The sequence below is a fragment of the Talpa occidentalis genome, unplaced genomic scaffold (assembly GCF_014898055.3).
Source record: "Talpa occidentalis isolate TD23 unplaced genomic scaffold, MPIMG_talOcc4v2.1 talOcc4.5, whole genome shotgun sequence".
Classification (NCBI taxonomy): domain Eukaryota; kingdom Metazoa; phylum Chordata; class Mammalia; order Eulipotyphla; family Talpidae; genus Talpa; species Talpa occidentalis.
Window position 1 is genome coordinate 70015142 of NW_023604861.1, and position 26498 is coordinate 70041639.

The 26498-nt window shown below is 35.9% G+C and overlaps 1 protein-coding gene across 2 annotated transcripts in view; it reads right to left on the reverse strand.

The window, feature by feature from the left end:
* Positions 1–453: 453 nt before the first annotated feature.
* EFEMP1 (EGF containing fibulin extracellular matrix protein 1) overlaps positions 454–26498 on the reverse strand; it is a 63000-nt gene continuing 36955 nt past the window's right edge. The window contains exons 5-11 of one of the 2 annotated variants that reach the window (XM_037527428.2): positions 15293–15415; positions 13468–13587; positions 12375–12494; positions 11014–11133; positions 5094–5217; positions 4819–5014; positions 454–1083 (exon numbers count right to left, since the gene is read on the reverse strand). In XM_037527428.2, coding sequence (XP_037383325.1) covers positions 922–1083; positions 4819–5014; positions 5094–5217; positions 11014–11133; positions 12375–12494; positions 13468–13587; positions 15293–15415 — 965 coding nt within the window. In that variant the 3' untranslated portion in view covers positions 454–921. The remainder of the gene's footprint in view (positions 1084–4818; positions 5015–5093; positions 5218–11013; positions 11134–12374; positions 12495–13467; positions 13588–15292; positions 15416–26498) is intronic. The other variant, XM_054701592.1, reaches the window with a different exon arrangement.

The window sequence follows — 26498 nt, forward strand, 5'->3', positions numbered from 1 at the left end:
ATTTCTCTTTTTTTTTTAATAATAAATTTTAGTTTTATATTCCCCATACAATTTCAACCCCCCCATTTTGACCCCAATCCCTCCCCTCCCTCCACTCCCCCCCAAAAGTGTCTCTGGTTCATAGATTTTTGTTGATTTTGATTTTCACTTTCTTATAGTTATTCATTTTCCTGGTCCCTTATTTAAGTTTTCTAGATTCCTGCTATGAGTGAGACCATCCGGTATTTTTCTTTTTCTTTCTGGCTTATTTTGCTGAGCATGATCCCTTCCAGCGCCATCCATGTTGCTGCAAATTGCATGTGTTTCTTAACTGTTCTTACATGACAATGAAAATTTCTGACAAAGCTGAAAATATCCTACAGAAACCAGTGTATTATAAAATGATTTATTACTATGTAATAAACAACCACATTTAGATTGCGCATTAAAATAAAAACCAACACAAATATGGGAGCTCCTCATTTTCTAAGAAATATATATTTATTGACTTTTTCCATTTTCTTACAAAGCACTTAAAAAACACTTTTATGAAACTTGCATGCTATTCAATACTATAATCACTGACTCATGACACTTTCAGTGGAGCTGCAGTAAGTTTCCTTAAGCGCCACAGAAGTAATCATTGCTTGGTCCCACTTTTACAGAAAAGAATCCAAGTTCCACCAGACAGAGTATGCTTAACTCTCTTGAAGAAGACCAGTTTAGTGTATTAATGTCTAAATTTACATATGGTTAGAAAGAAAAACTTTGAATCTTTACAGATTAAATACCCACTGTATACTGTGGTGTAAATGTTTGATTAATTGGTGAGTGTACAGTATATAGATGTAGATGTACTAGATATATCTATAAATAAAATAGTAGTTTAAGGTAACAATATTCTTTGGCTGATTTAAATGCCTGTAGTGGACTCTTAAAAGACTAAAATGAGAATGGTCCCACTATTATTGTCAATCTTAACACTGAGCTTGTGCGGAAGGTCCCTATGCTGTTGACTGTTAACATCTCCAGGTCCACGATGTATTCTCTTGGTCCTGTTAGTGACTTCACCAGCACAAGCATTGCACTTACAGGACTTGTTTGCTAAAATAAAAGGAAAAAGAAGAAGAAAATAATTTTTCTTGGATGAGAGTTTTTATTATATGTGAATACACTTTCTGTATTTTGTGGGTGGGCTAGCAGTCACTAGTTAGTCCATTCTTGGCTTCAACACTTTTTGGGTCTTATTCCTTGTTCACACATAGTTATTAATTGCAACTTACAAGAACCTGTTTTTTTTTTTTTTTAATAATTCTTTGCTTTCTCTCTGTTAATATTTCCCTTTTACTGTTATGGAGTATTTCCAATCTTTATAGAAACTGTAGTTCATGTGAGATAACTTTTGAATTGGTAAACAGTTGTCACCTTTCACTTTTCAATATTGTACATATGTTCGCATTCTCTAGTAGGTGAAGATACTTGTAAATAATAATAATACTTGTAAATAATACTTGTAATAAATAGTAGTTCTTCCTGAACTACTAACCAGTCTTTTCATTTCCATTCTTGCTCATCCCAATCCAGGCTCTATTGTGTACCCTTTCATCTATTTAACATGAAAATCTGTTAGCAACTCCTTCTACTTGAAACCTTAATAAGGTTTGTGAGGTACTGCATGATCTAGGCATGGCAGTTTCTCTCAAGGCACTTCACCGCTAGCATTTAGAATTTGAGAACAATTTATTTGCTTTATTTTCCTTCCATTTGCTATTCTGTGGTTTGTCCTTTGGTTTAAATCCACTTCTTCCAGGAGGCTTCCAGATCACGCCTGTCTTACTTAGGTTAACTTGTTATGCATTCATGAGCAACTTGCCATGCTCGGTGGTAATGCTCAGCATTCTTGTGAGAACTTATTCAATGACTTGATTATAAGCTTCACTGGGGCTGGGATTAATAATTGTTGTATCTCTGGGCTCTAATATGGTGCTTGTCCCATTAGCAATGGTTGTAGGTAACAGTAATACCTTGAAGGCACTGAATAAATAAATTAATTCATTCAAAATATTCTTTGAACATCTGCTTGTGTCAGGTACCATTTGATGGTTGTGGATAGAACAGACAGGTAAAGCATCTGCTCTTATTACACTTATGGTCCAGTGGGCAACACAGACCAGAGAAATCTATGCAAGGTGAAGCTAAGGACTGTGAAGAAAAATAAGACTCAGTAATGGAGGCTAGATCCTGGAAGGGGAATAGGAGCATGGTATTCTACCTTCAATTTCAGGTACTACTTCTTTACAATAAGTTCCCTTTTCTTTTTTTTTTTTTTTAAAGATTTATTTATTTATGCATACAAGAACTGGGGTACAGGCCAGAGTTGTGGGGGCAAAGGTGAGAGGATTCACCAGAGACAGAGCGGGGAACAGAACAGGCAGACTGACTGAAATACACTGCTGAGGGGAACAGCGGGCGAGACAGTAGAGGTCTGCTGCACCATGTGGGTCACCTCCCTGGCTGGGGATTGAACTTGTGCTGCAGTGGCTGCAGATAGCTTCATAGTGCTGTGTCTTAACCCCTTGTGCCACCAGGGCGGCCCCATGTTCCCTTTTCTAAGGAAGATGATTTTCTCAGTCTTCTCCCAAAAGGAAAATAAATAGAATCCTATATTCCACAGATCTTTTGAAAAATCAGGCTCAGTCTCATGGCCACCAAGAAACAATCCTTACTATTTCAGTCCACATTAATTCTTTGATCTCTTGGATCATGAAATTAAACACAAAATAATCTTTCTTATTTTTTCATAAATGTTAACTTCTGTCACATAGTAATATTTAAAACTTCTTGAAATAAGGAGCTGTGCATTACATACACTTAGAAAAGAGCTAAGCATATTGTAAGTGCTTAATTAAGAACTGCTGTTTGATTCTTTTGCCTTAAATGACATCTGCACAATTGGAATTTCAGTGAAGAAATGTAGGTTTTATCCTACTGTTTTTGAGTTATGAGATAAGACATAGTTAAAATATCTACTCATTTTAAATAGTTTTGTTTTAAATAATTTAATATTTAACTTTGGGATTATCAAAAATCAATAATTTTTAAATATAATTCATGATAAAAGAATATTTCATTTGAGAAAAATACTGTATTTATATATGAAAATATCAAGTTAATAAAATTGCACTGATATGAATCATGAAACTTTTAATGTGTCATGTTTATTAGAAAGAAAAAAACATTCTGGAGTTTTGTTTAACTATTTGTGAAATTCTGCTGGAAAATTTTATTTTCTTAAGGATTCAAAATGGAAATTATTTTTAAAGAAGATTTTGAGGTGAACTTAGTTTATTGCCATGGATTACAAATAATGTTTGGGATAGAATTACTACATTGGTATTATCGGAATGGTGTGAGCGAACTTCTGACAAGAATCTAGTACACCTCAAATTTAAAGTATCAAATGTTAAAGAAGTTTATTCTTAGTTATTAGAAAAAAGAGTGGTAGTAGATTTTATTTTGGGTTGGGTTCCTCTCTTTAGAAGTTGGTCATGAGAAATTAATCATTTCTAATTTACTGGCAAAGAAACAGCATCACATAACTCTGGAGTTGGAATGGAACTTAATCTATCAAAGAACAGAATAAATGTGTAAACATTAAAGATCTGTAAACTTTACCACAGGATGAATTTCCCAATTTACTTTTCATATTTCTCAAAATGAAATATTGACTTTAAAATCTGATTAAAAGTGAAGAGTGCCCAAAGGAGTTTTGAGAAAACTGTAACTGGATGAATAACATCCTTAGTGTGAAACAGTTACCGTAACCCTGCAAAATGTTTGGTGGAGTGCCATCACTTTCACATGAAGTGGTGAGCCGTATTTAAAATATGTTAGAATTTTAACCTAAAATGACCTTTCTGAGATTTTGCAAGGAGGGACTGGAAGGCTGTAGTCAGGGATATTTGCTTAGAAGCTCTGAAGGAACAAGGAAGGTGCTAAGAACCAGTTTAAAAGTGAGGCAGGGGCATGAGGAAGCAAAAAGAACTCAGGAGACACTGTGAAGAAACAAAACCAGAGGAAGGTTTCATAAAGCCATTGAAAGCAAGGGAAAACACACCCAAAAGTGACCTTACATTATTTAGAAGTTTGCAAGAATGGCACTATTATTGACAAATGGTACAGGGGATTGGGATCATGGCTCATGGACTTCCAGGTTTCAGTTTTGGTGTGAATGTAACCAATCTTGTGAATGTAGCAATAAGGAATTCACAGTAACTTGAAAATTTTTCCAGTAATTATCTTTTAAAATTTTTTTTAAATTGAAGTAACACTGCATCATAACATAAATTTCAGGTGTGCATTGAGATCAGCATGTGTATTTATTACATTATGTTCACTGCTAATCTTTCCTATGTACAATGAAATAACTTACTGATTTGTAGTATCTATTTGGGGTGTGTGTGTGTGTGTGTGCACGCGCACATGTGCACAGGCAGGTGTGAACACATATAGGTTTGTGTTTTGATGGTCACATACAACACTGTAACTCTGTAACCTAGTATCTGAGTGACTTTAGAGACTTAATCTGCATCTCTTCCATAAAAATGTATATAATAATATTATCTATCGGATAGTGTTACCAAGAGGATTAAATGACAAGATGCATACACTGTCTACACATAAAAACTCTTTGAATATTAGCTTTCCCATTCCCATTGCTTCTTAGCCTTTTGGCCAAGATCAAGTGTAAATATAGCTTTCCATATGAATACTACCGAATATCAACAATAACCAGCTTGTATCTTTCTCGACAGCTAAGGCTGCTCTAAGGATACTTACTCTTAGGTAGAACTCTCCATTTTCATTTCCAGACTTAATCCGAAAAGTATTGATAGTGTTGGCATAAATGGTTGTGGCCTGTATCTGGAAGATGTCTGATGGCACTGACCTATCAGATCGGATGCTCATGTACTTGTACACTATGGACTGGGGAAGTTCTCGGCACACAGCATTTGAGACTGGGCAAACACATCGGCTGCAGAAACAAAAGTATTCACCAGTTTAGTTTGGCAAGACCAAAAATTTCTCATTTTCAAAAGTTCTGGTTTCCTTACTTCTCTGATGTTAGGACGTAGGGCTCTTGACAAGGATTTCTTGGATAGCAACGGAAGCCGCCATGGTAATTCCAACACATTTCATCATCTCGGCATTCATTTGTGGTCTCACATTCATTTATGTCTGTAAAGATGTATGGGTGAAGAGTTTACTGATCTAAGTAAATTGTGAAAGTGGCAGATTCAGGTTGGCAAGGAAGGAGGTGCATGGGAATCTGGAGTATTCAATTTGCCTTTAGATACAAGACTGGGTGGGACCTGAGTTCACTGCATTTAATTCAGTACAGATGTAGCTGAGCTATTCTAGAAAGATTAATATGTGCCATTTCATATTTAATTAAGCATATATTGTTCATGTGTTGAATTCAAAACCAAATGCTAGCCACTGAACCTGCCTATATAAACCACTTCTTGTCTCCAGGGAGAATATAATTTAGTTAGGAATATAGATATGATAATCAATAATTATAAAACAAAATGGATTTCAAAAAGAGATAGATTAGTGGACTGTAACATTAGAAGTAGGACTGATTAATTATGCTAGGGCGATTAGGAAAGGCTGAAGGAAGGAAAGGAGGCATCACAAATTGACCTTGAAGGTGATGGTTAGATGGGGTTTTTTTCTTGGTTGGGATAAGGAGGGCCTTCCAGGCTGAGAAAGCAGCAGAAAAACTATGGAGAGGGTAGTTTATTGCCTTGCTCAGGAGCTTGGGAGATATGTAAAGTTCAGAAGTGATTTCAATAAGCAGTAGCTTGTTGGTGGATAGTTGATACTCTGGGATTGGCTTATACTCTCCAGAGGAAACACAAGACAAGAGGTGAAGTTATAAAGCATTCAACCTTGTAACATATAGTTATTTAAAGACTGTGGAAGAAGCACACTTAAGGAAGGAGCTGTCAGTGGTGAGAAGTAATCCAGGAAAAGACAGAACAAGGAAGTCAAAGGAGGAGAGCGTCTCAAGAAAAGAGGACTGTTGATTAACCAGGCTAGACAAAGGCTGATTTTAGACTTGAAAACTAGGAGCTCCAAGATGACATCTGATAGAACAGCTTCACTAAAGCCATTGCATTTACAATAACAATAACAAAATTTATGTTAATATCCAGATCCCTATCTATGTGTAGCTTCCGCATTTGAATAGTGATTTAGATTTTATTTAATATAGGCCTTTTCTCAATAGTTCTATTTCCCAACACAAATCTGATCTTTTCATTCATTAATTTACTCATTCCATAAGTAATTTATTGAATCCTTGCTACAAGTCAGGCATGATCTAGTTGGGATATAATCTTTCCCACTGAATTCTCATATCTCACGCTCCTCTTCTTGGGCCTTTATTACTTTCTGCTTTGCTTTATTGAAATCTCTGTGTCTTTATTCTTCTATTAGCTTAAAGACTCCTTGGGGCAAAGACTAGAATACCCATCTTTTTTTTTAATCTCTTCACCACCTACCATTAATGCACTGGGGGCACCTGGCCTTTAAGAAATGTTAAATTGAACTAAGTTCTTCCTTACACAAACCATGTAGAGGTAGGTGAGAAAGATCTTATCTCTATTTGACTTGGATGAAAAGCAAACAAAGGTTAAGTAGCCGGCCCAAGTTCATATAGTTAATGATAGGCATCTTTCCACTTCAAGGTACTACATCCTCTCAGTGAAGTAATTTCAGGCCTTGTATTTGGAGGGAAAAAAAAATTCTCTTAGCTTCTAACCTGATTAAAGCTATCTGTAACTCAAGAGGAGACTAGAAAATATCTAGTTTCCAAGACACAAGAAGAGTCTTCTTTTGGACTGATTATAATTCAAGAAAGAGCTTAAGAATCTTCAGAAGAGTCACAACTGACTTATGCTTTCAATATTTTCACTTTTTTTTTTTTTAAATAAAGATGCTATTTAGTTTCAAGGAAAAATAAGATTGGCTTGTTATATGCAGGCTAACAGCAGCAAAAAGAAATTTTATATAATAATTTAATTTTTTACTTTCAATAATTTCAAGCCTAGCAAAATCAGCATCATAATCATTCTGGAAGGTTTTACAGAAATTAATAGTTTTAAAATATCTCATGATTTAGTGTATATTCTCTGACTCTGTTTCTTACCCCCAGAATTTTAATTTTTTAGAACTGTGGAAATGAGAATGGTTATTTCATCCCCAAAATAAGCTTTTTGGAGGAATGCAAGAATCCAAACTGTTTTTTTTTTTAAAGATTTATTTATTTATTTATACAAGCACTGGGTACAGTCAGAAGTGTGGGAGGGTGAGAGAATTCACCAGAGCCAGAGCAGGGAGCAGAGCAGGCAGAAGGACCGAAGTACACTGCTGAGGGGAGCAGTGGGCGGCAGGAGAAGTCTGTGCACCATGCGGGACCCTCCTCTGGTGGCCGGGGAGCAGCCGGGGATTGAACTGGTGCCGCAGAGGCTGTGGGCAGCTTCGCAACCCAGCGCTCAACTGCTGCGACACCAGGGAGGCCCAAGAGTCCAAACTCTTTTGGGTTTATTTTAGCTTATAGACAAGGTTGGGAGGGATGATTTATATGGGAGAAACCAATTTCTTTGTGCCTTAAAAGAATGTTTCTTTCACAGAAAAGTTTTGACTTAAAGAGCCATTCTGAAGTTGTGTTATATTTATGAATCACCTATTTACAATTCCAATGCATTTCTACCTTTAATTATAACAGATATAGTTGCTTCTAGATATAAAGACTAGGCAGATAAGATGCCACTGTTTGTTAATTTGCTTCTGTCTTTTGACAAATATCAAATTAATTTATGATAAGAAATGCATAGACTATTTTCTTTCTTTTTTTTTTTAAGACTTCAGGGAAACTTGTTAAGATATCCCCTTGGCTAACATTTTCCTACATGTAATGTTCATGTTGAAAGTCTCAATTAGGGTTCAGAGTAAAACCATTGGAATGTAGTGCTTTTCAGCAATTAACATTACAGAGTCTCTAGTAACCTTGAAAGGGGTATCAAGATTGAGCATAAACATTCTGATTATGTTCATTTTTGTGACTGCAGTCTAGTTAAATGATCACATGCATACTATAAATCCTAGGTCACGGATGATCCTCTGAGTTAATATTTTCCCATAAAATCATTAGCCTGAGAATCCCCAATGTTGCCTTTCCTTGCTCCTTTCTTTTCTTAATAGACTTTTACTGTCTATTCTATTAATTGTCTTTTCTCAATGCTTATTCATAAGGACTCTTACAGAAGATTTGCTACTCATCATTTACATTGCTAGGCATATTCCATAAAAAATCTTGAACTGTACAGGTTTTATAGTTTACAAGTCATTATGGGGTATATTATTTTATTCCCATAATTCCCTTTTCTAAGTGCTAAGTCTCAGATAAGTTTGATAATTAGTCAAGATTGTACATTTAAAATACTGCATAAAACTTCAAACTATATTACAAAGCCATAATAATCAAAACTGCATGGTATTATAACAAGAACAGACACATGGACCAATGGAACCAAATAGAAAATCCAGAAGTAAACCCTCAGATTTATGGTCAACTACTCTTTAACAAAGGAGTAAAGAATATGCAATGGAGCAAAGAAAGTTTGTTCAGTAAATGGTTCTGGGAACACTGGGTCACTACATGCAAAAGAATAAAACTTGAGTATCACCTCACACCATGCACAAAAAACAACTCAAAATGGATTAAAGAACTAGACATAAGACCTGAAACCATAAAATATATAGAAGAAAATATAGGCAAAACACTACATGACATACACCTTAGTAACATCTTTTTTTTTTTTAAAGATTTATTTTATTTATACAAGAGCCAGGGTACAGGCCAGATGTGCGGGAGGGTGAGTGGATTTACCAGAGACAGAGCAGGAATTGGAACAGGCAGAATGACGAAATACACTTTGAGGGGAGCAGTGGGTGAGACAGGAGAGGTCTGCTCACCATGTGGGTTGCTCCGAGGCCAGCAGGGATCGAACCAGCACTGCAGAGGCTGCAGACAGCCTCTGCAGTGCTGTGCTCAACCACCTGCGCCACCAGGGAGGCCCTCAGTAATATCTTTTAAGACACATCACCCAAAGCAGTGAGAGTGAAGGCAAAGATAAACAGCTGGGACTACATCAAATTAAAGCGCTTCTGTACAGCAAAAGAGACAATAACAAAACAAAGAGAAACCCTACCAACTGGGAGAAAATTTTTGCACACAACACTAATGATAAAGGACTGATCACAAAAATTTACAAAGCACTGACAAGACCAACAAAAACAAATAACCCAGTCAAAAAATGGGCAGGAGAGCTAAAAGGAAACTTCTCCAAAGAGGAAATGCAAATGGCCAACAGGCATATCAAAAAATGTTCAACATCACTTGTAATCAGAGAAATGTAACTCAAAACTACAATGAGATACCATCTTACACCAGTGAGAATGGTACATGTTAAAACAGCTAGCAACAACAAATGTTGTCGAGGATGTGGAGAAAAAGGAACTATCCTGTACTGCTGGTGGGAGTGCAAACTGGTCCAACCACTATGGAAAGCTGTGTGGAGATTCCTCAACCTGTTAAAGATGGAGCTTCCATATGATCCAGCAATTCCACTCCTAGGTATTTACCCAAAGGACACAGAAATTAATTCAAAAGGGCACCTGCAACCTTATGTTCATAGAAGCACTATTTACAATAGTTAAGCTATGGAAACAACCCAAATGCCCAAAAATAGATGACTGGATCAAGACGATGTGGTATATATACACAATGGAATATTACTCAGCAATCAAAAAAGATAAACTCATGCAATTTGCAGCAACATGGATGGAGCTGGAAGAGATCATGCTCAGCGAAATAAGCCAGAAAGAAAAAGAAAAATACCAGATTGTCTCACTCATAGCAGGAATTTAGAAGACCTAAATAAGGGACCAGGAAAAAGACTAATTATAATAAAGTAAAAATCAAAAGCAACAAGCAACGATAAACCAGAGACACACTACAGGGAGGGGGAGAGAAGGGAGTAGGATCAAAACAAAGGGGTGGGAATTGTATGGGGACTATAACCAAGATGAAAATGCATACATTGTGCAAAAATGAAAAATGATGTAAAAAATATATAAATTTAAAAAATTAAAAAAAATAGAATACAGCATATTTAGGACTCGAACAGAGTCGCTATTGTCAAGTTCAGTGATTTTTTTTCATTCTCTCACTGATTTATGTAAATGAAAATGTTTGTACAATTTTTCCAGGATTACCTACATTTTTTTTTTGTTTTAACAAAGCACTCTTTTTCTTGTTAAAGAAATTTTAAGTTACATGCAGGGAAGAGAGAGTACATGTTTTCAAATCTTTGGACAGACTCTGTAACCATACATACCATGTGGAGAGCTGCTTCATCAACCTATGTAGAGGTGTGAAGATCACCTGAATGTTGTTTTTAAAACTGGACCCAAGGACAGCTATTTTTGGGTTGATACTTTGGTCAGATTTTCTCAGCACCTAAGTTATTATTCACCTTAAAATTTTGGTATTTTAGAGAATTAAGATTGGTTAAAAATAGGTCTAACTTACATATTAAACTATGGTCCACACCTAAACACATAGTGAAATATTTTAATAACTGAATCTTTTCTAGTAGATGATTAAAAATTATATTTTTATAAAGATTATTTTGACTATATAGAAGAGATATCAATATTTTATTAAAGTGACACTTATATTTTAAGAAAGAAAAATCATTTTTTTAAATATAAAGGAAAGTCACTGTTTGAAAATACCTTCTTATGAGATGAGCACATCTCATGAAGAACAGGAAAAATAGAGCTCACTTTACATATTTCAGGTGGAAAACTGAAAGTCTGTGGTAGAAAGTTCTATAATTTCCTCCTTGCTCTTCCTGGTTAAAATGGAACACTTAACAGGTAAGAAAACAACAAACTTACCCTGACATGTTCTACTTCTCACCACTTGATATCCTTGCGGGCACACACATGAGAATTTCCCAGGTTCATTGACACATTGATATTGACAAAGGTAGCTAGAGGTTCTGCATTCATCAATATCTGTTGAATCAGACAAGGACACAGAGGTGAAAAACTTGTATATCACTGCTCTGGTAATGTTATTTTGGAGGAGAGAGAGTAAAAACACTTCAAACTCTGAAGCAGAAATACAGTACTTTATAAGAATCTCAGGGCAAACCTTTATAGTATCAGTTTACTTTTTCTAGAACTTCATAGCACAAAGAGTTTTTCTTGCCATCAGCTTTACTCAATTATTGCTGACCGTTTGGCAAATCCTGAGCCTAATCACACAAGCTGAGCAGGCAGAATGAATTGGTTTGTGGTTGATGCTCTTCACACTGGGATCTGCAAACCCACCCATGATGAAGATTCATATTTGCCTCTTCATAAATTGGGTGGCTGTTACCAAATTCACCCAATTTTGAACTCCAAGTTCCATGATGTGCTAGCTTCCAGAGGTAGTATCCTGGCAAAGTCTGACTTTCAGATGAAAACTTCTCTGCTCAGAAGGACAGAAGCAGCTGTCCAGAGTCAGCCCCATTTGGTTCTGAGCTGAGTGTCATGATGTCAGGCTGCTCTGGGTAGGGTATAAGCTTTGAAGCTCCAGGTATTAGCCGGGAGGACCCAGGAGGAAGAAAGGGACTTTGGTGTCAGTGGTGTCCTCCTTGGGATGTTTTTTGTAGTTTTAATTAACACAGTGGAATGTGTACATGGAATGGACTCTGAAGATCATCCCTCCAGTTAAACGACCCTCTTTTTATTTATGTGGAAAGTGAAACTGAGGCAACTTAAGAAATGTACCAAAGTCAAACGTGGCGTGAACAAAGTTAGGGACCAGCTTTCTTAGGTTCTGTTCTAATGTTTTGACATGCAATCACCTCTTTTTAATTTGAATGTACATGCCAGTCAATGGACTTCTCGTTAGATGCAGAACCTGACTCAGTAGATCTGGACTGGGGACTGAGGTTCTGCATTTCTCACAAACCTCCAGGAGGTGCCCATGCTATTGGCCATTGAATATAATGATAAGCAAGACACCAGAGCACCCTTTCTAATAATTAGAGCCAGACTTTATCTAACACTTCAGTTATTTTGTTTCCTGACCTTTCTCTTGATAATACACTAAAAAGTCATTTTTTACCACTGAACTAAATTAACTGAATTTCAGAACAGAATTTCTATATATGAAAATTTATTTTATAAACAGCTAAATAATCAGATAAAGCAGCAGAAATCATGTGAATTGGCTCTTATTACAAACTAATTGGAAAATATTTTACCTTCACAATTGATCCTGTCACTGCTTAGCTCATATCCTTGATTACACTGACAGATGAATGAACCAAGAATGTTGTAGCATTGCTGAGCACATTGATTGCTGGCATCACATTCATTTATGTCTAAAAAGAAAGGTTATATACATTTATATCTATATCTTTAAAATATCCTTACTCTTTTCTAACTATGTCATCTGATGATATGTGAGTAATTCCTTAGCTGGATACTTTGCTCTGCAGAAGCTCTTTGGAGACCATCCATTCAGGTTTCATATTTGTTGGAAGAACTTCAAATGTTTGCCATATACTTCTTTTTAAAATACCAAAATTTTTTTTCCTGTGAGTTATGGTTAGTTTGGTGTTTGGTGAATCTCTCTAAAAGAATTTAATGGTTTTAATAAATACACAACTCGATATCTGTTTCTTTTGTTGTCACTCAGATGCAAAATGCCAAGTCTATAAATAATTGATATGAGATACTCATACTGATATGGTCTCTCAGCATGCTGTAACAAAGATTTATCTGTGCTATTTATTACTTTTTAAATGGGTTCTGTTAAATTCCATTACAATTATAACATAAGCCTTTGAGACCCATACAGAGTTTTGCAATGCTCTAAGGCACTGAAAATATTGTATAAAGGTATTTTCCTTGCACTAGATTCTTTCCATGTTATGCCAATCTTACAATTGTGTACCATGACATCGTAGTCTGAAAGAGGAGAAACAGCATGTAAAAATCAGATGCGCTTTCAGTGGAAAGTTTATGTATTTGAACATGCAGTAACCCTTTTGGCACCTTCAGCATTTATATCACACACTGTTGACTAACTGGTTCAGTTGATCTATAGTTTTTAAATTTTTGATATGCCACAGAGGAGAACTATAACCACAGTTTAAAAAGTTTTCCATTCACATCTTGATATATTTTAAGAAACAGATTGGTTATTGTCTTTTCAGTTTTATACGGGAAGTTAATGGAAACCAGTTCACTCAAGAACCTAGAAAACGAGATACTGTACCATGGCTTGGAGTTTGCTTTTTTTTTTTAAAGACAGAAATCAGTAGCCAGAATGGCAGTTCACAAAAGGCTTACCTACACAGGTATAGTTGTTTGCTGCCAACTGAAACCCAGGACTGCACTGGCAATAAAACGATCCTTGTGTGTTCACACATCTTTGGTGACAATATGGAGGCACGGTGCATTCATCTATATCTGGGTTATCAGGCAGACACACAAAGAGAATCAAATTATTGAATCTTTTCACAACTGTTTGCTCTCAATTTTCAGCAGAGCATTAGTAAAAACCTATCTGGAGAAAAACTGATTTTAAAAGTAGTTTTTTAAAAATTAAAATGAAGGTTTATATGTTTTAAATTTACTTTGATCTGCATGCTACAGTTAACTGAGATGTTAAGAATCAAGACATCATAAATCTGGTTGGTGAGTTGAGATTTAAAGAGAGAAAAGTATTTAAGCCTATTTCGCATATAAATGAGAATGTCAAGTCTTTTTGGTAATGACAGAAGTGGGAGAATTGAGTGGTGCAATATAAAACGAAGAGAAAGGAGGAGTGGACTGCTGCTCAGCTGGTGGCCTTAGTGAAGTCCCTCACACATTCAGTATCATTTTTTCTTCAGTAAAATATGGATAATAATGTTGCTATGCATATCTTAGGGAGTTTCTGTGAGAATTAAATGAGAGAAAGCTATGGAGGGAGTAGGATGCTGAACAAATTACCTCTAGGGAGTGTTCTTCTGACCCACTGATGAAGTATTCCAACCTGTCTTACTCATATTAATATTCCCACCTATGAAATGCTCAACTGAGAACTTTTAGAAACATAATACAATTAATTCACGAGTCTGTGCTTTGTGACAGCTCCACCATGGCATGTGTACTGCAAACAATTATGCATGTTATGCGCTAACATGTCATAGTGACACTATCTTATGGTATAAAACCAAACCAAACCAACTTATGCTGAGCTCTCCTGGTACTTTACTAACTAAAAGTGTGGGAGGCAGTGTGTTTCATGGGAATCTGAGAGTGACTCTTCCTTCTGGCAATTACTAATGTGGTCTTAACCTCGTGAGCTTCCATTTCATCTTTTATAAGTAATAACGTAGCAATGGGGTAGAATTTTCAGGCAGATCACATATAAGAAAACTTCTTCACGCAAAATTGGTTACAAATAAATGAGTTACTATTAATAAGCTGCAACATATATTTGATTTAATTTGAATATTGAAATGATTGATAATGATAATAATTGTTAATGATATTCACATGGCTTACCCCCTCATTATTTAGGTGGTTTGCTCAAATGTCATCTACACTACACCCACTTGAACACAAAGAATGTTCGGTGTAAGTCTGTTAACTCATTGTGTAACAAGAACATACAACTGTTCAGCCCAAGATCAGGACTGTTTCTCCCACACATGCACTCCCGAAGCGGCAGTGAGTATTAAGGGAAAGAGTGAGATGCAGAGAATGTAACCTTCCCAAGGCCTCCAGGTACACCAGGGGCGGAACTGGGATTTGAACCTCACATCTGCCTTATAAGTTATGCTATCCAATGAACCAGTGAATGAACCTCATACTCAATGTTTTACTTCTATGACCCTCAAAGAACTAATCAAAAATTATTTTCTTGGTTGTATTTGTGGCCACATTTATACACCAAATTTCTGCATCTGCTTCACCTAACATGTAAATAATACTTGGGTATCCAGACTGTGCTCAACCTTTAAGGTTCATTATTTCTTATTCATTTGGAAAACAAACTGGTAGTCTGTAAGAATAAGCAGTTGCTGGCAATTATTTTCCAAATAAATGAGTGCTTTGTTTTGAATGCGTGAAGCTTAAACATTAAAATGCTCAAAAGAAGTTCTCACTCACTACTTGCTGTACTTACCCACACACTGCTCTCCTCTCTTCTGATACCCGGGAGGGCACTGACAAGTGAAGGAGCCCCGTAAATTGATGCACACTTGATCGGCTCTGCAGTTGTGTGTCCCCGCAGTGCACTCATCGATGTCTGTAAGAAACATGCCAGGTAGAGTTTGAGTTTGTTGTGAAGATGTTTTTCCACTATTTTGTCGTCATACTTTCCTGAAAGAAACTAAGTTTCCATTTTATCCTTACAACATTAAAATACTGTTATATTATAAATGTTTTTATTTCAAATTTCAGAAAATAACTATAGATTCCAGTGCGTACCACTTAGGTTTAACAAATGCTGCCATTTTGTCATCCTCGCTCAGCTATCTTTATCTTGTTAAGCAATGGAACATTTCAGATATAGCTCAGGCCTCATTTTATCATCATCCCTGCCCTAGCAGTCATGAATCCTTCCCTGAGTATTGTAAATAAAATGTAAATAAATTGTATGATACTTCTTTTTTCCACCTGATGTATTATATTTGAGATAATTTCTATTTACAAATCTCTGAAAGTCTGTCCAAAACACAATATGAATCAGACCTTAGTATATTATGCATTCCACTATAGGGTAACATGAATGTATAAACCTGTCACTGAAAATTTCAAAGCACAATGGCTTCAATGTGATTCGATTTTTCTAGGAGAGATAGGCTGGTTCAAAATGTAAATAAGGGACCAGGAAAAAGACTAATTGCAATAAAGTAAAAGACTAATTGCAATAAAGTAAAAAATCAAAATCAACAAGCAACTATAGTCTACTGTGGGGGGCCGGGGGAGGAGAAGAGGGATTAGGGTCAGAATAAGGGGGTGGGAATTTGTATGAGGAATATAACCAAAATGAAAATGCATACATTATGCAAAAATGAAAAATGATGTAAGAATTAATAAATGATGTAAGAATAAAAATAAATGCAAAAAAAAAAACCCAAAAAAAAAAGTAGTTCAAAATACAAGTTTTTCTAAAGCATTTCTCTTCTGGAGTTAATTTACTAAATGTGCCTTAAGGAGTTTGAAGATTATATTGTAGTTCTAGAAAAGTAAAAATGTTATGATAATATAGTGAACTTGTTACAAAGAATTCAGTTGGAACCCAAATGTGAAATGTAATGTCATCATGTATATGTGCATATTACAGTATTTATAAATGAAATTTTACTTTGTTTTGACTATATTATTTTTGCCTTTATTCAAATCATTCATCTAATAAGTTAGATAACACAGATGAAAACGTTAGGCAATTTTGACATTCTTCAACGACTTGTTCTGAACTTCATTAAAAAATATGATACTCCTAATTCCTAGATGACAATTTTGTATAAAAATAGAGACAAGCTTTGAAGGTCTGAGATCATCTGTGCAATTTACAGGGTGGTGCTTTGGAATACACAGAGGGCTAAGAATCAATTAAAAAAAAGATAGAGCCACCAGTAATTAGAATTTATTCCTCAAATCTTGCTTTCCCTTGTAAGAAGCTTGGAGAGTGGTCTCTAGTGTATTACTTTTCATCTTTCCATATTTCCAAGGAGAACTGCTATACTTTCTCTACACAGTGTAATAATTTAGGAAGTTCAGGTTACAAGAGGATTGTCCTCAGATATCAGCTTTGATTAGCTGGGTGTGGAAATGATAAGATTCTTTCCAAAAGAAAGAGGGAGTGGTGATGAAAAATACTCAAGGGATATAAGGCTGTTTATTGGGTAATAACCTATAAAAGCATCTACTTACATAATTCTTTGAACCTGCTTTTATGTTTTGGCAAATACATTTTTGTTCTTGATTTTTAAACATTAAATTAAAATTTGAAATCATGTTTATAGAGGTAACACTGACTTACAATAGCATATATGTTTTAGGGGTATAGGTTCACACATCTACAAAGGTATATTATCACACTGAGCCTTTCATCAAAGCCCCAATAATCTACCACTTTGGTCCACTGGGTTCCCTCCCCCACTGCTCTCACCTCTTCACTCTCCCCTACTGGTGGCCTGACTTCTATAGTTGGATTTCAAGGGTTTTTATTTGTTTGTTTGATCTGTTCCTTGTTTTGTTTCTTAGTATTCTACATATGAGTAAAATCATTTCTCTTCCTGACTTATTACCCTTAGCATAATGCCTCCAGTTCCATCCATGTTGTCACAAATGGTAAGATTTCATCTTTTTTTTTTTTTATTTTGATAGCTGAATAGTATTTCACTGTATGTATGCCACATCTGCTTAATCTATTCATCTGTCCTTGGGCACTTACATTGTTTCCATAGGTTAACCATTGTAAATACTGCTGAAATGAACATAGGAGTGCATATCTTCCTTCTCATTACTGCTTTTGTATTCTTCTGGTAGATACATATGAGAGGAATACAGCAGTGGATCCATTTTTAATGTTTTGAGAAACCTTTGTACTGTTTTCCATAAAGACAGGGCTACTCTACATTTCCACTAATATCAATGGGGATTCATTTTTCCTACACTCTTGCCAATGATTTTTGTTCCTGGTCTTTTTGATATGGACCATTCTCACAGGCATGAGGTGGTATCTCATTGTGGTTCTGTTTTGCATTTCCCTGATAATAAGTAATGATGAGCATTTTTCATGTTGGTCAGCTGTATGTATTTTTTTGGAGAAGTGTCTTAAATACTCTTCAGTCCATTTTTTAATGTTTTTTTTAAAATTCTTTTTTAAATTTTATTTTATATAATTTTTACATCATTTTTCATTTTTGCACAATGCATGCATTTTCATCTTGGTTATATTCCCTATACAATTCCCACCCCCCCCCTTATTTTGACCCTAATGCCTCCCTGCCGCGCCCGTAGTGTATCTCTAGTTTATAGTTGCTTGTTGATTTTGCTTTTTACTTTATTATAATTAGTCTTTTTCCTGGTCCCTTATTTAGGTTTTCTAAATTCCTGCTATGAGTGAGACCATCCAGTATTTTTCTTTTTCTTTCTGGCTTATTTCACTGAGCATGGAGCTTCCATATGATTCAGCAATTCCACTCCTAGGTATTTACCCAAAGGTCACAGAAACATTAATTCAAAAGGGCACCTGCACCCCTATGTTCATAGCAGCACTATTTACAATAGCTAAGCTTTGGAAACAACCCAAATGCCCAAAAATAGATGACTGGATCAAGAAGATGTGGTACATATACACAATGGAATATTACTCAGCAATCAAAAAAGATAAATTCATGCAACTTGCAGCAACATGGATGGAGCTGGAAGGGATCATTATTTGATTGGGTTGTTTTCTTTGTTTTGAATTTTTGTTTTGAAATTTACTACTAATACTGCCACCATGGTCCTTACTACTATCACTACTGCTGCTACTACTATTTTCAAATCACTGATTACAGCTCTTTCATTTTTAGGTAATATGAATATGGGCATGAATCTTGCTTTGAAATTATCTGCTCTTTATTGTGTCTTATTTTCTCATATGCACTTTATGAAAACACATCTACTAGGGTCTCTTTACAGCTTTCTGACTCGCTAATGCAGAAATGACAGCAGAATTCCTATTGTTTTATGTCAGGAACATTTGCCAGCATTTGCAGTGATAACAGCCCTGAGAGATACAGCAATCTGAGAGTCAGATGTGGCAAGTTTCCTTAGTACATGTTGGCAGAAGATCAAGGACTTGAGCTGGCTGCTACATTTTCTAAAGGAGGCCTCACCAGTGACTGCAGCTTTTCTTTCTGAGATATCTCTTATGAAAACCACCCCCACCCTACTACATTCCTGATCTCCTGCAATTCCCTTGCTACCTTCTTGTCGTTCAGTTCTAATTCTCTTTGATAAATAGGATCACATTTTTAGTGGAATTAATATCATATTAAATAGGTTTTAAGTGAAAAAACATGCTAACTGGACCTATTCTTAAGAACCAGGTACTTTTGAGAAAAATTATTTTAATGAAAATACTAGGTGAGTTGAAATTATTTCATTAAAAAAAAGCAAATAAATATCACCACCTTCATTACCACTCTATATTTTTTTCTGTCTCTATCAAAAAACAAACAAAACTGTAATAGAACTCACCTTACCTAGGATTAATTGATTTTTAATACATGTTCTACTTATCTGGACTTAATTTATTTTTAATTCTTTCCAATGAGAAGTTTTCCACAACTCAATAAAATGCACTTTTATGAAATCTCCATCAAGAAATTATCTCAAAGTATTACCTTGAGCTGGATTTGTTAGTAAATTAACTGATTTATAGCTTTTCTAACTTGAGATTAGACTAGACTCTTCTGTACTCTGAGTAGGTTATCTAAAGCTGAAGGGTTTATGGACAGACTGGATTTCCTGGAACTATCTTCATTTTTACCATAAAATTGTAAGCTTATTTAAAGTGCATAATTTTATTATTTTGCAAGTTGTACTGTGAGATCCTGTTACTGTGTATATTGAGGCAAAATATAAAGTCATATAAGAATTGCTAAATTCTTCTATGCTTGTCTTTTCTTTCTTTCTTTTTTAAAGATTTATTTATTTATTTATACAAGTACTGAGGTGTAAGCCAAAAGTGTGAGGAGGTGAAAGGATTCACCAGAGAGACTAGGGAGCAGAACAGTAGGATCTTCTGAAATACACTGCTGAGGGGAGAAGCAGGTGGGTCAGGAGGGGTCTGCTGCACCGTGTGGGTAGCTTCCTGGCCAGGGATTGAACTCATGCTGCAGTGGCTGGCAATAGTTTGATAGTGCTGTCTTTAACCCCTGCGCCACCAGGGAGAAAAGACCTGTGCTGGTCTTTTCTTTTCTTTTTTTATATTTTATTTTATATAATTCTTTCATCATTTTTCTTTTTTGCACAATGTATGCATTTTCATCTTGGTATTATTCCCCATACAATTCCCATCCCCCCTTATTTTGTCCCTCATCCCTTCTTTCTTCCCTCCTACACTGTAGTGTCTCTGGTTTATAGTTACTTGTTGATTTTGATTTTTTCTTTATTGTAATTAGTCTTTTTCCTGGTCCCTTATTTAGTTTAGGTTTTCTAAATTCCTGCTATGAGTGAGACCATCTGGTATTTTTCTTTTTCTTTCTGGCTTATTTCACTGTGCATGATCCCTTCCAGCTCCATCCATGTTGCTGCAAATTGCACGAGTTTATCTTTTTTGATTGCTGAGTAATAGTCCATTGTGTATATGTACCAAATTAAAGAGCTTTTGTACAGCAAAAAAGACAATAACCAAAACAAACAGAAACCCCACCAACTGGGAGAAAATTTTTTCACACAACACTAATGATAAAGGACTGATCACAAAAATCTACAAAGAGCTGATAAGACTCAACAAAAACAAAGTAAATAATCCAGTCAAAAAATGGGCAGAAGAGCTAAAAAGAAACTTCTCCAAAGAGGAATTGCAAATGGCCAAGAGGCATATCAAAAAATGTTCAATATCACTTGTAATCAGGGAACTGCAAATCAAAACTACAATGAGATACCATCTCACATCAGTGAGAATGGGACATATTAAAACAACTAGCTACAACAAATATTGGCAAGGATATGGAGAAAAAGGAACTCTCCTGTACTGCTGATGGGAGTGCAAACTGGTCCAACCACTATGGAAAGCTGTGTGGAGATTCCTCAACCTGCTAAAGATGCAGCTTCCATATGATCCAGCAATTCCACTTCTAGGTATTTACCCAAAGGATACAGAATCATTAACACAAAAGGGCACCTGCACCCCTATGTTTATAGCAGCACTGTTTACAATAGGTAAGCTATGGAAACAACCCAAATGACCAAAAATAGATGACTAGATCAAGGCAATATGGTACATATACACAATGGAATATTACTCAGCTTGTCTTTTCTATGTGCATTCATTTCTATTTAACTTAAATATCAGAAAGTTAAATGACTTTCTGTCAAGAAAGTGACTAGAAAATTGCTAAAATTTATAACTATATCAGACTATCCCAGGTGTATTTATGAGAACTCTCTGTGGTCAGACTATAAAAAAAGCAATGTTTTTTTTTTTTTTTTTTTTTTTTGGTGGGACCCTCGCCAGTGGCCGGGGATCAAACTGGCGCTGCAGAGGCTGCGGGCAGCCTCGCAACGCAGCGCTCAACGGCTGCGCCACCAGGGGAGGCCCAAAGCAATGCTTTTTTAATGAAAATTATTCAGGTCAACCATGAAATTCCTGATAATCTAGGAAAAGGTACTCTGGGGAGAAGAGTTTTGTTTTATTTTTCAACTATCTATCATTCGTCCTTGATATTTTTGTTATTATTATTAATTTTATTTTTTTTAACATTTATTTTTTTCATTTTTTTAAACAATATTTGCTTCCCCCCACCCCCTCATATTGAGTCCCCATAGAATTCCCTTCCCCAACGCACCCGTGCACCATCACCACAGTCCCCTGTGCTCCTCCCTTCCTCCCTCTCTTCCCTCTCCCTCCTCCTCCCCTGCAGTATGTCTCTGACTTATAATTGTCCAATTTTGCTTTGTTGTGTTTTGTACTGTTACTATTTTTTTTTACACTGATGTCTTATTTGGTTCCCCTATATTCCTGTTATAAGTGAAACCATCCAATATTTTTCTTTTTCCTTCTGGCTTATTTCACTGAGCATAATTCCTACTAGCTCCATCCACGTTGCTGCGAATGGCATGAGTTTATCTTTTTTGATTGGTGAATAATATTCCATTGTGTATATATACCACATCTTCTTGATCCAGTCATCAATTTTTGGGCATTTGGGTTGTTTCCAGATTTTACTTATTGTAAATAGTGCTGCAATAAACATAGGTGTACAGATGCTCTTTTGAATCACTGTTTTTGTTTCCTTTGGGTAGATCCCTAGTAGTGGAATTGCCAGATCTTATGGTAGCTTCATTTTTAGTAGACTGAGAAAACCCTAGACAGCTTTCCACAGTGATTGGACCAGTTTTCACTCCCACCAGCAATGCAGGAGAGTTCATTCGTCCTTGATATTAAGCTCACTGGGTTCTTAGGCAGCCACTTAACACATTCCCTGGGCCCTGGACCCAAGTTCTTTGAGAATCAAAACTAACAAGATGTCAGCAAATGAAAATTGGACATAAAGCAAGAGTTGAGGAATGCAGAAACTATGAGGAAGAGGCAGCATGCTAGCTGCATTTTGCAGAAGGTGAGGTACGGATTTGATGGAAAAAGGAGGGTGTTTCTACACTGAAGCTATTACATAAGAAAACACTGATAAGACAAAAGTGGTTTGCATGGAGAGCATGGCAGAGAGAGAATCAGCATGGCTGGAGGGATTGTTTGTGAGGAACCTGGTGCAGTTACTGGTTGAAGGCAATCATAAAATGGTAGCTTAAACCATGAGCAAATTTAAGGCCTTAAAGGTAGGACTGGAGTTTGAAATGAACATCACAGGAGCAACTCCGTAGGCTATGTAGACATAGCCTCATGTAAACATCACCAAAGAACAAAATAATAGAAAATGCTCCCTAAAATATCACAACCCATAAATCACTCATATTTCATTACTCTAGTGCATTAAGAATAGCTAATGGCAATACTTGGTGATTCCCTCATTTTTTAAAAATGTAACCAGGCTTTTCCTCCTAGTGGTTTGTACTATTGTAGGGCCCTCTCCTGCTGACTTTGGCAATATCAGTGCTTTAAATAATCCAGTCTGATCTTTCCTCAGGTCTCACTCCAAGCCTTTATCACACTGACCTCTCTCCAGTCTATGGGCGTACATATTTAGTTTTCTCTCAAAGTTAATGGAGGCAACTGTGTCCACATCTTTGTAGTACCCGTTAAGTCTATGCTTAGGCCGTCCTCTATGTTTTTGACTCTTTTCCTTTATTCTGACTCATATTTCCCAAACCCCTGACTCATGCTGCTTTTTCTCTCTTATGCAACAGCTTAATCTCAGCAATGTTCTTTCCATAATTTGATAACTTACCACTGCATGGAGTCACTTCAGTGTTTTTTCATGGGCAAAAATGTTCTGTATTTTAGACAACTATTTAGACTTTTTCTAAATTTCTCTGCTTTATACTTAAAGAAAAATGCAGAACTACTTGGAATAAGCCACTGTTGACCGGTGATAATGAATGCATGGAAATAGGTGGGAGGGGGGTTGAAATACTTTTATTTTGTTACTGCCTATGTGATAAAATGCCGTGGCATCAATTCCTTACTGCTCTATTTCTCCATCTGAATATCCTTAATGGTAATACACAGACTAATGTATCTTTTTTTTGTTGTTGTTGCCAGATCATACACCCTTATAATAAAATAACTGTATTTACCAGTTCTTTGGGGGATACTTGCGCATGCCTTGTAAAGTGCTATCCTTTGAACATTATTTTTTGGATTTAAACAGTATCATTTCTTCCCCAACCATACTGATCTAATTTCATAGAGTAAAATAGGGGGGGAACCCAAAGGATTCATGTTTGCTGTAAGGAAGAGCTACTTTATTCCTTATTTATTTCTTTTTAATATTCATAGCAATTTAAAAAGATAAGCATTGGCTGAGAATGATTGATCTTTTTGGTAACAGGATAATAAGTTAGTTACCAGCAAGTACTCTTCCTATACACTCTATAAAATTTTTAAATAAAGGGAGTCACTTGCTAAAGATCCTATAGTTATTTTGGTTACTTATCTTATTTTTAATATAACCTTGGAAGGTAGGAACTACCTTAGCAAGAGCTGAGGGCATTGCTACTTTATAATGACTCATCCATTAATGGCTATTGATAATGATAACCTGAGTAATCAATTCTTAAAATTATGTTGATTGAAATTTAACTAAGAAGGCATATAATATTCATGTAATTTCATATACTAATTTGTTAAAATTCTACAATTAATTGGTGTAAAATATGTAAATGCTTAGCAATGTTTAAGAATGCACTATTTATCTGATTATGAAATAATCAAATTATAGTCCTGTGGTATATAAGTGGACATATTATCTACAGTTTCTGGATGAGACAAGAGGATGTGACAGAAATGAAGACTGGTGCAGTAACTTGCCCAGACCATACAGAGCAGAAATTCAAATCAAAGATTTCCCTTTTGCCTCTGTATACAGGTCTCCAGAAAGACTTGTTTCTTGAGAATCCTGGGTAGCAGTTTTATTGTGTTTGTGTTATTTATATTTTATTTTTCATGGAATTAGAGAGGTTATTAATATGTAGTGCCTAATTCCTCCCTTGTAACTTATATTAGAATAACATTCATAGCTCTCCAACTCTTCTCTTTTTCTCTCCAGTCCTTAGCCAATTATCAACAATTTTTGTCAAAGACTTTCTATTTCCCTTGTTGCTTCCTTCATAGTACTGGAATCAGATTTATCTGGGCCAAATGCCCAGTTCCAGTTAGCTTTTTACCCTTCTGAATTTATCAGCTAGAAATCACACAAGCTAAGCAGTTCTATTGAAGAAAGTAAATACTGATTTTAAATAACAAAAGAGGACTGTCTTCATTGATGGCCAGCAGTAGATTTATAGTTTTAGATTCTTACCTTTTCTGGAAAAACAGATTGTTAGTAATTTGGTGTACTTTAAATGATAAACAAACCAAAAAAAACCACCAAAATCAACAAATGTCAGTCTCCCTGATAGCTCATTTCTTTGTTTTAGAGAGTGGTAAGTTAAGTCTCCTGGAAATCCTTGGCATTGCATTGTGTTCTATCAGAACCTTGAAATATGCTGTTCCCCTGTGGAAAAATCACGTACTTGGAGTTTCTTTTTTTTTATTTAAATTTTATTTTTATATTCCCCATACAATTACAACCCCCATATTTTGACCCCAATCCCTCCTTTCCCCGCCCCCCACCCCCAATGGAGTGTCTCTGGTTCATAGTTGTTTGTTGATTTTGATATTTTCTTTCTTATAGTTATTCTTTTTCCTGGTCCCCTTATTTAAGTTTTCTAGATTCCTGCTATGAGTGAGACCATCCGGTATTTTTCTTTTTCTTTCTGGCTTATTTCACTGAGCATGATCCCTTCCAGCTCCATCCATGTTGCTGCAAGTTGCATGTGTTTATCTTTTTTGAATGCTGAGTAATATTCCATGGTGTATATGTACCACATCTTCTTAATCCAGTCATCTATTTTTGGGCATTTGGGTTGTTTCCAAAGCTTAGCTATTGTAAACAGTGCTGCTATAAACATAAGCGTGCAGGTGCTCTTTGGAATTTATGTTTCTGTGTCCTTGGAGTTTCTATTTCAGCAATGATGATGGATTTACATTGCAAATTGACACTCTCTCACCTAATCTCCTCTGTGGTGCTTGTTCATCCGCAAGATTATTTGGTGCGGTTAGACATACAGTTCATTAACATGGGGAAACCAAATGGTTCATGTGAATGATCAACCCATGAACCATCTATACAAACAAACCAATTGAACCAATTGGTTATAGGCTGAAACAGAAGAACCAGCAAAGAAACAAAGGTCTTAATTCTCTCTCAACTCCTTTTGATAAATGGAAAAGTAAAGTTTATTACTTTCGGAAACTTAGAGAGACAACATTTGCAACTATTAAATGATTGCTAATTGTCATGGTTGTTCTCTGGCATTTCTGTGAGTATGTCATAGCCAGCCAAACTATTTTCTTCTTAAACTTATTTATACACTTTTTATCCAGTAAAAGAAAAGTTTGGAAAAAGATGACCCTAATATTTGGGATGATATTACAACCAATTATTAACCTACACTATGTGGAAATAAAACTGTATTTTGAAATAAGTAGTACCATTATTCCAGGGTGGTTCAGTATCAGGAATAAAAGACCCTCTGTGTGAAAGTCCAAGCCCTTTCTACAAAATCTGGGGGGACCTGCTTCAAACTGGATAGCTTTTGGAGGAATTATGATCCCATTACTTTGCACTGACATTTCATTTATGCTTTTCTGATGTCCGAATGCTTCACTTTGCCCTTCCAACCCCTTACTTTCTCATCCCCAGACCCTTGAGATCAAACCCTTGGGGAGTGATGAACTGAATGAAGACAGTCTATATTCAACTGAGTCTAGCATACTCTGCCTGAGCACTGTGATTTGACTCCTGGCCTCTGTCCCTGAGGTCTTAGAACCAGATTAGTTAGTCTCCCTAGCCCCCCACACACTGCAGCCTTATTTCTCCGGCCAATCATGTCTTGAGGTCACATAAGTCCCTTGCTATAGTAATGCCAATTATAATAAGCATGAC